Source organism: Dendropsophus ebraccatus, chromosome 4 (genome assembly GCF_027789765.1).
Source record: "Dendropsophus ebraccatus isolate aDenEbr1 chromosome 4, aDenEbr1.pat, whole genome shotgun sequence".
Lineage (NCBI taxonomy): Eukaryota > Metazoa > Chordata > Amphibia > Anura > Hylidae > Dendropsophus > Dendropsophus ebraccatus.
In genome coordinates, this window is record NC_091457.1 from 790,001 (window position 1) to 802,089 (window position 12,089).

Here is a 12,089-nt window from a genome sequence, read left to right on the forward strand (position 1 = left end):
GGATCAGTCCTCGGGGGAGGGGTGTATCTGATGGCTGCCTGTCTCCTGTAGGTGGGATCAGTCCTCGGGGGAGGGGTGTATCTGATGGCTGTCTCCTGTAGGTGGGATCAGTCCTTGGGGGAGGGGTGTATCTGATGGCTGCCTGTCTCCTGTAGGTGGGATCAGTCCTCGGGGGAGGGGTGTATCTGATGGCTGCCTGTCTCCTGTAGGTGGGATCAGTCCTTGGGGGAGGGGTGTATCTGATGGCTGTCTCCTGTAGGTGGGATCAGTCCTTGGGGAAGGGGTGTATCTGATGGCTGCCTGTCTCCTGTAGGTGGGATCAGTCCTCGGGGGAGGGGTGTATCTGATGGCTGCCTGTCTCCTGTAGGTGGGATCAGTCCTCGGGGGAGGGGTGTATCTGATGGCTGCCTGTCTCCTGTAGGTGGGATCAGTCCTCGGGGGAGGGGTGTATCTGATGGCTGCCTGTCTCCTGTAGGTGGGATCAGTCCTCGGGGGAGGGGTGTATCTGATGGCTGTCTCCTGTAGGTGGGATCAGTCCTTGGGGAGGGGTGTATCTGATGGCTGTCTCCTGTAGGTGGGATCAGTCCTCGGGGGAGGGGTGTATCTGATGGCTGCCTGTCTCCTGTAGGTGGGATCAGTCCTCGGGGGAGGGGTGTATCTGATGGCTGCCTGTCTCCTGTAGGTGGGATCAGTCCTCGGGGGAGGGGTGTATCTGATGGCTGCCTGTCTCCTGTAGGTGGGATCAGTCCTTGGGGGAGGGGTGTATCTGATGGCTGTCTCCTGTAGGTGGGATCAGTCCTCGGGGGAGGGGTGTATCTGATGGCTGCCTGTTTCCTCTAGGTGGGATTGTGCAGGGGGACGAGATCCTGGCTGTCAATGGGAAGATCCTCCTGGATGTGACATTATCGGAGGCGCAGAGCACGCTTTCCAGAGCCTGGAACTCTGGGGGGGTGAGTACAATTCAACAGAGCGATGTCTCCTCCACCCCCTCATCCTGCTGCCCCTCATCATCCTCCTTTCCATCCCCTCTTCCTCTTCCCCCTTATCCATATTAGCCTTCTCATCCGTTTTTCCTTCTCCTTCTACCCCTCATCCTCCTCCTGCCTTCTTATCCTCCACCCTCTCATCCTCTTCCTCCTCCCTCCTCCTCCTTCTCCTCCTCCTCCCTCCTCCTGCCTTCTTATCCTCCACCCTCTCCTTCTCCTCTTCCTCCTCCTTCCTTCTCCTCCTCACTCCTCCTCATCCTCCACCTACCCCCTCCTCCTCCTTCTTCTCCTCCTCCTTCCCCCTCCTCCTCCTTCCCCCTCCTCCTCCTCCTTCCCCCTCCTCCTCCTTCCCCCTCCTCCTCCTCCTTCCCCCTCCTCCTCCTCCTTCCCCCTCCTCCTCCTCCTTCCCCCTCCTCCTCCTTCTTCTCCTCCCTCCTCCTCCTTCTTCTCCTCCCTCCTCCTCCTTCTTCTCCTCCCTCCTCCTCCTTCTTCTCCTCCCTCCTCCTCCTTCTTCTCCTCCCTCCTCCTTCTTCTCCTCCCTCCTCCTGCCTTCTTATCCTTCTCCTCCCTCCTCCTGCCTTCTTATCCTTCTCCTCCTCCCTCCTCCTTCCCCCTCCTCCTCCTCCTTCTCTTCGTCCTTCTTCTCCTCCCTCCTCCTTCTTCTCCTCCCTCCTCCTGCCTTCTTATCCTCCACCCTCTCATCCTCTTCCTCCTCCTGCCTTTTCCCCCTCCTTGTTTATTACCTGCCTTCTTATCCTCATCCTCTTCCTCCTCTTCCTCCTCATCCTCCTCATCCTCTTCTTCTTCTATCCCCAGGATTGGATTGACCTGGTTATCGCTGTTTCTCCTCCTAAGGAATATGATGATGAGGTGTAAGTGCCATCTCCTGTGATTTGCTGACATGACTCCTCCCCTGTGACTCTCATCCTCTTGTAGGGGCATTGGTTATTTGTGGGTTTCTATGTGAAGTGCTGTGGTATACTGGGGGCACTGTCTGTCTCTGTATTATACCCCCCATATCACTGTACCGTGGACCCGACCCTCCCATGCACCCCCTCTCCCCCCAGTCCAGGAGAGGAGGGTTAGATTCCTCGGCTGGCCCATATTGCTGCTTATCTGCCATGTCGGCGTAGGGGGCGGCGGTCGGCGTAGGGGGCGGTGGTCGGCGTAGGGGACGGCGGTCGGCGTAGGGGGCGGTGGTCGGCGTAGGGGGCGGCGGTCGGTGTAGGGGGCGGCGGTCGGTATAGGGGGCAGCGGTGAGCACAGCCACTCCTTAAAGGCATAGGATTAGATTTATGGAAAGTTGCAGGGAGGCAGTGAAGGACACCAGAGGTCATCACCCATTGACTTGTATGGGAGGGTTGTGGTGGGCGTGCTCTGTGACATGAACAGGTAAGAGGGGAGCTGTGCCAATGAGGTACCACATTGGGGCAGTTTGTTAGCATTTGCCCCCTAGTGGTGTATGACGGATTCTCCCCTGTAGTCGGGTTTGCGGCAGGTGGAGCGCCTTGTATTCCCGCTTTGCTGATCCCGTTGTGTTCCCTGCAGCCCCCCTGATGCCCCTGAGCAGTTTGGCAACCACTTCTGTGCTTATAGATGCGGCTTCCTGAGGCAGCGGCCAGAACTGTCAGGTGACCCCCCCCCCCCGGTGTGCGGCAGTGGTGTGACCCCGGCGGCAGTTCTCTGGACGGCTGCTGATGAGAAGTCACGGCCGCTCGCCGCTAACTTCACTCATTGTCATCAAGCTGTGATTCCCATGGCAGGGTTGGTGGGAAAATATGGCGGCATGTTAGGTTAGCGGGTCAGTGGGCCCAGGGATAGGATGCTATAACATGGCGGCTCCCCGGGTCAGTGCTGGACAATGGGTGGCACTCCTGCTGATGGGTAAGGGGCTGCACCCCCAACAACTGAGGACTTGGCATCTGCCCCGTGCACAGAGCTACGTCAGCATGGCCGAGACGGGAGGGTCCATCACCTGGGACGGGAGAGGATGGGCAGATCCATCACCTGGGACGGGAGAGGATGGGCAGATCCATCACCTGGGACGGAAGAGGATGGGCAGATCCATCACCTGGGACGGGAGAGGATGGGCAGATCCATCACCTGGGACGGGAGAGGATGGGCAGATCCATCACCTGGAACGGGAGAGGATGGGCAGATCCATCACCTGAGACGGGAGAGGATGGGCAGATCCATCACCTGAGACGGGAGAGGATGGGCAGATCCATCACCTGGGACGGGAGAGGATGGGCAGATCCATCGCACGAGACGGGAGGGGAGAGGCGGATCCATCACCCGGGAGGGGAGAGGATGGGCAGATCCATCGCACGGGAGGGGAGAGGCGGATCCATCACCCGGGAGGGGACAGGCGGATCCATCACCTGGGACGGGAGGGGACCGGGCGGATCCATCACCTGGGACGGGAGAGGATGGGCAGATCCATCACCTGGGACAGGAGAGGATGGGCAGATCCATCACCTGGGACGGGAGAGGATGGGCAGATCCATCACCTGGAACGGGAGAGGATGGGCAGATCCATCACCTGGAACGGGAGAGGATGGGCAGATCCATCACTTGGGACGGGAGAGGATGGGCAGATCCATCGCACGAGAACGGGAGGGGACGGGCGGCTCCATCACCCGGGAGGGGGACGGGCGGCTCCATCACCCGGGAGGGGGACGGGCGGCTCCATCACCCGGGAGGGGGACGGGCGGCTCCATCACCCGGGAGGGGGACGGGCGGCTCCATCACCCGGGAGGGGGACGGGCGGCTCCATCACCCGGGAGGGGGACAGGCGGCTCCATCACCCGGGAGGGGGACAGGCGGCTCCATCACCCGGGAGGGGGACAGGCGGCTCCATCACCCGGGAGGGGGACAGGCGGCTCCATCACCCGGGAGGGGTGGGGACGGGAGGGGAGGCGATGGGCGGATCCATCACCGGACTTTCATTCTCTGGTCGGGGATCGGATGTTATGTAGCACCTAGAATGAGCCACTAGAGGGCACCAAACCCTCAATACCATTATAAGCAGTGGTGTATTACAGGACTGATGTATAGAGCGCAGCCTCTGCTGCCCCCTCTCCTGCCCCTCCTTGTCATAGTCATTACACCCGAATAGCTTCATTATCTCTGCAATTAGCTTATCAGCTGCTGCCTTATAACTGACTGCCGCTCCTCCACCGGCTGCCTTATAACTGACTGCCGCTCCTCCACCGGCTGCCTTATAACTGACTGCCGCTCCTCCACCGGCTGCCTTATAACTGACTGCCGCTCCTCCACCGGCAGCCTTATAACTGACTGCCGCTCCTCCACCGGCTGCCTTATAACTGACTGCCGCTCCTCCACCGGCTGCCTTATAACTGACTGCCGCTCCTCCACCGGCTGCCTTATAACTGACTGCCGCTCCTCCACCGGCTGCCTTATAACTGACTGCCGCTCCTCCACCGGCTGCCTTATAACTGACTGCCGCTCCTCCACCGGCTGCCTTATAACTGACTGCCGCTCCTCCACCGGCTGCCTTATAACTGACTGCCGCTCCTCCACCGGCTGCCTTATAACTGACTGCCGCTCCTCCACCGGCTGCCTTATAACTGACTGCCGCTCCTCCACCGGCTGCCTTATAACTGACTGCCACTCCCCCCGGCTGCCTTATATGGCAGCCAGGGAAGAGCAGTAGTCGGTAATAAGGCAGCTGGGGAGAAGCTGCAGTAAGTTATTAGGCAGCTGGGGAGGGGTTGCAGTCATGTAGAAGCCAGTCGGTGGAGGAGCGGCAGTCAGTTATTCAGCAGCTGGTGATTGGCTGATAGTGAAGCCTTATAAGTAAATTCTCATCTCTAATACTGATCATACAGCTGTAATGTGCAGCAATCACACGTCCCGTATGGTGCGGAACCTCCCTCATCACACGTCCCGTATGGTGCGGAACCTCCCTCATCACACGTCCCGTATGGTGCGGAACCTCCCTCATCACACGTCCTGTATGGTGCGGAACCTCCCTCATCACACGTCCTGTATGGTGCGGAACCTCCCTCATCACACGTCCTGTATGGTGCGGAACCTCCCTCATCACACGTCCCGTATGGTGCGGAACCTCCCTCATCACACGTCCCGTATGGTGCGGAACCTCCCTCATCACACGTCCCGTATGGTGCGGAACCTCCCTCATCACACGTCCCGTATGGTGCGGAACCTCCCTCATCACACGTCCCGTATGGTGCGGAACCTCCCTCATCACACGTCCCGTATGGTGCGGAACCTCCCTCATCACACGTCCCGTATGGTGCGGAACCTCCCTCATCACACGTCCCGTATGGTGCGGAACCTCCCTCATCACACGTCCCGTATGGTGCGGAACCTCCCTCATCACACGTCCCGTATGGTGCGGAACCTCCCTCATCACACGTCCCGTATGGTGCGGAACCTCCCTCATCACACGTCCCGTATGGTGCGGAACCTCCCTCATCACACGTCCCGTATGGTGCGGAACCTCCCTCATCACACGTCCTGTATGGTGCGGAACCTCCCTCATCACACGTCCTGTATGGTGCGGAACCTCCCTCATCACACGTCCCGTATGGTGCGGAACCTCCCTCATCACACGTCCCGTATGGTGCGGAACCTCCCTCATCACACGTCCCGTATGGTGCGGAACTTCCCTCATCACACGTCCTGTATGGTGCGGAACTTCCCTCATCACACGTCCTGTATGGTGCGGAACTTCCCTCATCACACGTCCTGTGTGGCACCTCCTTCCCCGCCGTAGTGTACAGGCCCCACATGGGAGAGGTGGCCGTGCTGTACGGGAGGGGCCGTTCTTTCTTACCCATAGGTCACACAATCTATAACACTGACTGATACTATGGCTGACAGACCCTGAGGCCCAAATCAAAAAGCCAAAACATGAACAGTGACCAATGACCCAGGGTAAAGGATAGTGCCGCCATGGTGTGACCGGGGGTAAAGGATAGTGCCGCCATGGTGTGACCGGGGGTAAAGGATAGTGCCGCCATGGTGTGACCGGGGGTAAAGGATAGTGCTGCCATGGTGTGACCGGGGGTAAAGGATAGTGCCGCCATGGTGTGACCGGGGGTAAAGGATAGTGCCGCCATGGTGTCCCGGGGGGTAAAGGATAGTGCCGCCATGGTGTGACCGGGGGGTAAAGGATAGTGCCGCGATGGTGTGACCGGGGGGTAAAGGATAGTTCCGCCATGGTGTGACCGGGGGGTAAAGGATAGTGCCGCCATGGTGTGACCGGGGGGTAAAGGATAGTGCCGCCATGGTGTGACCGGGGGTAAAGGATAGTGCCGCCATGGTGTGACCGGGGGGTAAAGGATAGTGCCGCCATGGTGTGACTGGGGGTAAAGGATAGTGCCGCCATGGTGTGACCGGGGGGTAAAGGATAGTGCCGCCATGGTGTGACCGGGGGGGGTAAAGGATAGTTCCGCCATGGTGTGACCGGGGGTAAAGGATAGTGCCGCCATGGTGTGACCGGGGGTAAAGGATAGTGCCGCCATGGTGTGACCGGGGGTAAAGGATAGTGCCGCCATGGTGTGACCGGGGGTAAAGGATAGTGCCGCCATGGTGTGACCGGGGGTAAAGGATAGTGCCGCCATGGTGTCCCGGGGGGTAAAGGATAGTGCCGCCATGGTGTGACCGGGGGGTAAAGGATAGTGCCGCGATGGTGTGACCGGGGGGTAAAGGATAGTTCCGCCATGGTGTGACCGGGGGGTAAAGGATAGTGCCGCCATGGTGTGACCGGGGGGTAAAGGATAGTTCCGCCATGGTGTGACCGGGGGGTAAAGGATAGTGCCGCCATGGTGTGACTGGGGGTAAAGGATAGTGCCGCCATGGTGTGACTGGGGGTAAAGGATAGTGCCGCCATGGTGTGACCGGGGGGTAAAGGATAGTGCCGCCATGGTGTGACCGGGGGGTAAAGGATAGTGCCGCCATGGTGTGACCGGGGGGTAAAGGATAGTGCCGCCATGGTGTGACCGGGGGTAAAGGATAGTGCCGCCATGGTGTGACCGGGGGTAAAGGATAGTGCCGCCATGGTGTGACCGGGGGGTAAAGGATAGTGCCGCCATGGTGTGACCGGGGGTACAGGATAGTGCCCACAACCCCCTGCGGTTTCCATCTCATTGTCTATTTCCTCTGATCCTGAAATACAGAAAAATCCATCACAAGTCGTCCACAGAACTGCCACCTGTATGTGTGTGTGTGGGTCTGGGTGTATATATATATATATATATATATATATATATATATATATATATAACTGTGATCAGCACCCCCCCTGTATATATAACTGTGATCAGCACCCCCCCTGTATATATAACTGTGATCAGCACCCCCCCTGTATATATAACTGTGATCAGCACCCCCCCTGTATATATAACTGTGATCAGCACCCCCCCCTGTATATATAACTGTGATCAGCACCCCCCCTGTATATATAACTGTGATCAGCACCCCCCCTGTATATATAACTGTGATCAGCACCCCCCCTGTATATATAACTGTGATCAGCACCCCCCCTGTATATATAACTGTGATCAGCACCCCCCCCCTGTATATATAACTGTGATCAGCACCCCCCCTGTATATATAACTGTGATCAGCACCCCCCCTGTATATATAACTGTGATCAGCACCCCCCCTGTATATATAACTGTGATCAGCACCCCCCCTGTATATATAACTGTGATCAGCACCCCCCCCTGTATATATAACTGTGATCAGCACCCCCCCCTGTATATATAACTGTGATCAGCACCCCCCCTGTATATATAACTGTGATCAGCACCCCCCCTGTATATATAACTGTGATCAGCACCCCCCCTGTATATATAACTGTGATCAGCACCCCCCTGTATATATAACTGTGATCAGCACCCCCCCCTGTGTGTGTGTGTGTGTGTGTATATGTATATATATATAATAATAATACATACAGTGGTGCCTTGGATTACGAACATAATTCGTTCTGGGTCCGTACTTGTAATCCAAATCCACTCTTAAACCAAAGCAAATTTTCCCATAAGAAATCACTGATATGCAGACAATTGGTTCCACACCCCAAAAATAAATATTTATTTTTCTGAATTACATGTAAAACAGATGAAACAAAGATTCATAACCAGCAGAATCTGTGATATATAAGTTACTGTACAGTAATGGAGAGGATGGGAAACACAAGGGCGGACAGAGACTGCAGGGAGCAGGAAGGAATGAGCAGGGCAGATGTGGGCACATACATGCAGCACTCTCTGTCCGGGGAGGGAGGGGTTACAGCTATGGAGAGATTACCCTCACAGTCCTGTCCCCTGATGTAAGCCCCAGCCTGAAGTGGATCTGCTATGATTTGGAAGGTGAGGGAGACTTCCTGGGTCAGAGTACAGGGCTGTAGACCCCGCTATGCAGACCCTGCCCCTCCCCCACTCCCCCTCCCACCCAGTACAGGGAGCTCTTACACCAAAGCAATGCTCTTAAACCAAAATGCTCTTAATCCAAGTTACTCTTAAACCAAGGTACCACTGTATATAAATATATATATTTATATCTGTGATCAGCACCCCCCTGTATATATAACTGTGATCAGCAATGTATTATATACTATATAAGTGTATATATATCCCCATTCTGTGTAGGTATACAGCAGTGTATTATATACTTATTATCCTCCTCCTGTATGAGTGTGTATATATCTCCATTCTGTGTAGGTATACAGCAGTGTATTATATACTTATTATCCTCCTCCTGTATGAGTGTGTATATATCCATTCTGTGTAGGTATACAGCAGTGTATTATATACTTATTATCCTCCTGTATGAGTGTGTATATATATCTCCCCATTCTGTGTAGGTATACAGCAGTGTATTATATACTTATTATCCTCCTCCTGTATGAGTGTGTATATATCTCCATTCTGTGTAGGTATACAGCAGTGTATTATATACTTATTATCCTCCTGTATGAGTGTGTATATATATCTCCCCATTCTGTGTAGGTATACAGCAGTGTATTATATACTTATTATCCCCCTCCTGTATGAGTGTGTATATATCTCTCCATTCTGTGTAGGTATACAGCAGTGTATTATATACACACTCATACAGGAGAGGGATAATAAGTATATAATACACTGCTGTATACCTACACAGAATGGGGAGATATATACACACTCATACAGGAGGGGGATAAGTATATAATACACTGCTGTATACCTACACAGAATGGGGAGATATATACTTATTATCCCTCTCCTGTATGAGTGTGTATATATCTCTCCATTCTGTGTAGGTATACAGCAGTGTATTATATACACACTCATACAGGAGAAGGATAATAAGTATATAATACACTGCTGTATACCTACACAGAATGGGGAGATATATACACACTCATACAGGAGAGGGATAATAAGTATATATCTCCCCATTCTGTGTAGGTATACAGCAGTGTATTATATACTTATTATCCCCCTGTATGAGTGTGTATATATCTCTCCATTCTGTGTAGGTATACAGCAGTGTATTATATACTTATTATCCTCGTGTGTGTGTGTGTGTGTGTGTGTGTGTGTGTATATATATATAATGTGTATGTGCATGTGTGTTCAGTTATTATAATGTCTCCTTGCACTGCTCTAACAGTAAGGAATCATGTTCATTAAATCCTCCCCCCCCCCCCCCGGTATCCTGTAGAGATAGCGGATTGATAATAAAGACTATGTTTTACCCTATAATATTTCAAGTCTCATTGGACTTTTTGACTCATTTTGTTTTTTTTGTTTTGTTTTATTTTATTCTCTAGAACATTATTTTAGTGAAAAGACATGATCATGAAAACTCAGATATCATCACCAGACATTACTAGAAGATGACAGATCTCTGCTCCGGACATTACTAGAAGATGACAGACCTCTGCTCCGGACATTACTAGAAGATGACAGATCTCTGCTCCGGACATTACTAGAAGATGACAGACCTCTGCTCCGGACATTACTAGATGACAGATCTCTGCTCCAGACATTACTAGAAGATGACAGATCTCTGCTCCAGACATTACTAGAAGATGACAGATCTCTGCTCCAGACATTACTAGAAGATGACAGATCTCTGCTCCAGACATTACTAGAAGATGACAGATCTCTGCTCCAGACATTACTAGAAGATGACAGATCTCATCACCAGACATTACTAGAAGATGACAGATCTCTGCTCCGGACATTACTAGAAGATGACAGACCTCTGCTCCGGACATTACTAGAAGATGACAGATCTCTGCTCCGGACATTACTAGAAGATGACAGATCTCTGCTCCGGACATTATTATAAGATGACAGATCTCTGCTCCGGACATTACTAGAAGATGACAGATCTCTGCTCCGGACATTACTAGAAGATGACAGATCTCTGCTCCGGACATTACTAGAAGATGACAGATCTCTGCTCCAGACATTACTAGAAGATGACAGACCTCTGCTCCAGACATTACTAGAAGATGACAGATCTCTGCACCGGACATTACTAGAAGATGACAGATCTCATCACCGGACATTACTAGAAGATGACAGATCTCTGCTCCGGACATTACTAGAAGATGACAGATCTCTGCTCCGGACATTACTAGAAGATGACAGACCTCTGCTCCGGACATTACTAGAAGATGACAGATCTCTGCTCCAGACATTACTAGAAGATGACAGATCTCTGCTCCAGACATTACTAGAAGATGACAGATCTCATCACCAGACATTACTAGAAGATGACAGATCTCTGCTCCGGACATTACTAGAAGATGACAGACCTCTGCTCCGGACATTACTAGAAGATGACAGATCTCTGCTCCGGACATTACTAGAAGATGACAGATCTCTGCTCCGGACATTATTATAAGATGACAGATCTCTGCTCCGGACATTACTAGAAGATGACAGATCTCTGCTCCGGACATTACTAGAAGATGACAGATCTCTGCTCCGGACATTACTAGAAGATGACAGATCTCTGCTCCAGACATTACTAGAAGATGACAGACCTCTGCTCCGGACATTACTAGAAGATGACAGATCTCTGCTCCAGACATTACTAGAAGATGATAGATCTCTGCACCGGACATTACTAGAAGATGACAGATCTCATCACCAGACATTACTAGAAGATGACAGACCTCTGCTCCGGACATTACTAGAAGATGACAGATCTCTGCACCGGACATTACTAGAAGATGACAGATCTCTGCTCCGGACATTACTAGAAGATGACAGATCTCTGCTCCAGACATTACTAGAAGATGACAGATCTCTGCTCCGGACATTACTAGAAGATGACAGATCTCTGCTCCAGACATTACTAGAAGATGATAGATCTCTGCTCCAGTCATTACTAGAAGATGACAGACCTTGGTCATTTCATTAATAAACACTAATAAAGCTTTGTGAGTCCCGGTAATGGTGTCACTGCTGATCTATATTACCCACAATCCCCTCCTCATGTATCTGCGGCTGTGGGCGGTCCCAGTGGTGATATCTGTCTTGTACGGCTACAATACTGCGCTACTGCTATGGGAGCGAGGCGGCTGTCCGTGCGCAGTGTGGGGCCGGATGCTTACCCACAATTCCTGAGAATTTCTGGAGGGATTGTCTCATTTTCCCACACAAGGCGCAGAGTGACCCCGAGCCTTGGAGACGGTCCCTGAGCAGCGCCGGACACGGCAGATGGCTGCAGATGTTCTACTGAGACCAAATAATAAACACTGGGAGCGCTGCTCCGGAGGCTGCAAGAAGACAAGAGGTGAAAGGGGAAGAGAACATCAGGCTCCAACTACTCCCAGCAGACACCACTCCCATCACATTATTATAGTGTTATAACAGCGTCCTGTCCAACAGATATAGGAGATGCTTATGTTATACCAACTGTGTCTATATAGAGAGACACCCAGGTTATATCAGCTGTACATATATATAGGGAGACGCCCAGGTTATATAAGCTGTGTGTATATATAAGGAGACGCCCAGGTTATATCAGCTGTACATATATATAGGGAGACGCCCAGGGTATATCAGCTGTGTGTATATATAAGGAGACGCCCAGGTTATATCA

General features: G+C 52.6%; 1 protein-coding gene across 2 annotated transcripts in view; it reads left to right on the top strand.

Annotated features, from left to right (window-relative positions):
* USH1C (USH1 protein network component harmonin) overlaps nt 1–11,438 on the top strand; it is a 63,083-nt gene extending 51,645 nt beyond the window's left edge. For both annotated transcript variants that reach the window (XM_069964983.1, XM_069964982.1), the window contains 3 exons: nt 841–950; nt 1,803–1,858; nt 9,799–11,438. In XM_069964983.1, coding sequence (XP_069821084.1) covers nt 841–950; nt 1,803–1,858; nt 9,799–9,811 — 179 coding nt within the window. In that variant the 3' untranslated portion in view covers nt 9,812–11,438. The remainder of the gene's footprint in view (nt 1–840; nt 951–1,802; nt 1,859–9,798) is intronic.
* Nucleotides 11,439–12,089: the final 651 nt, after the last annotated feature.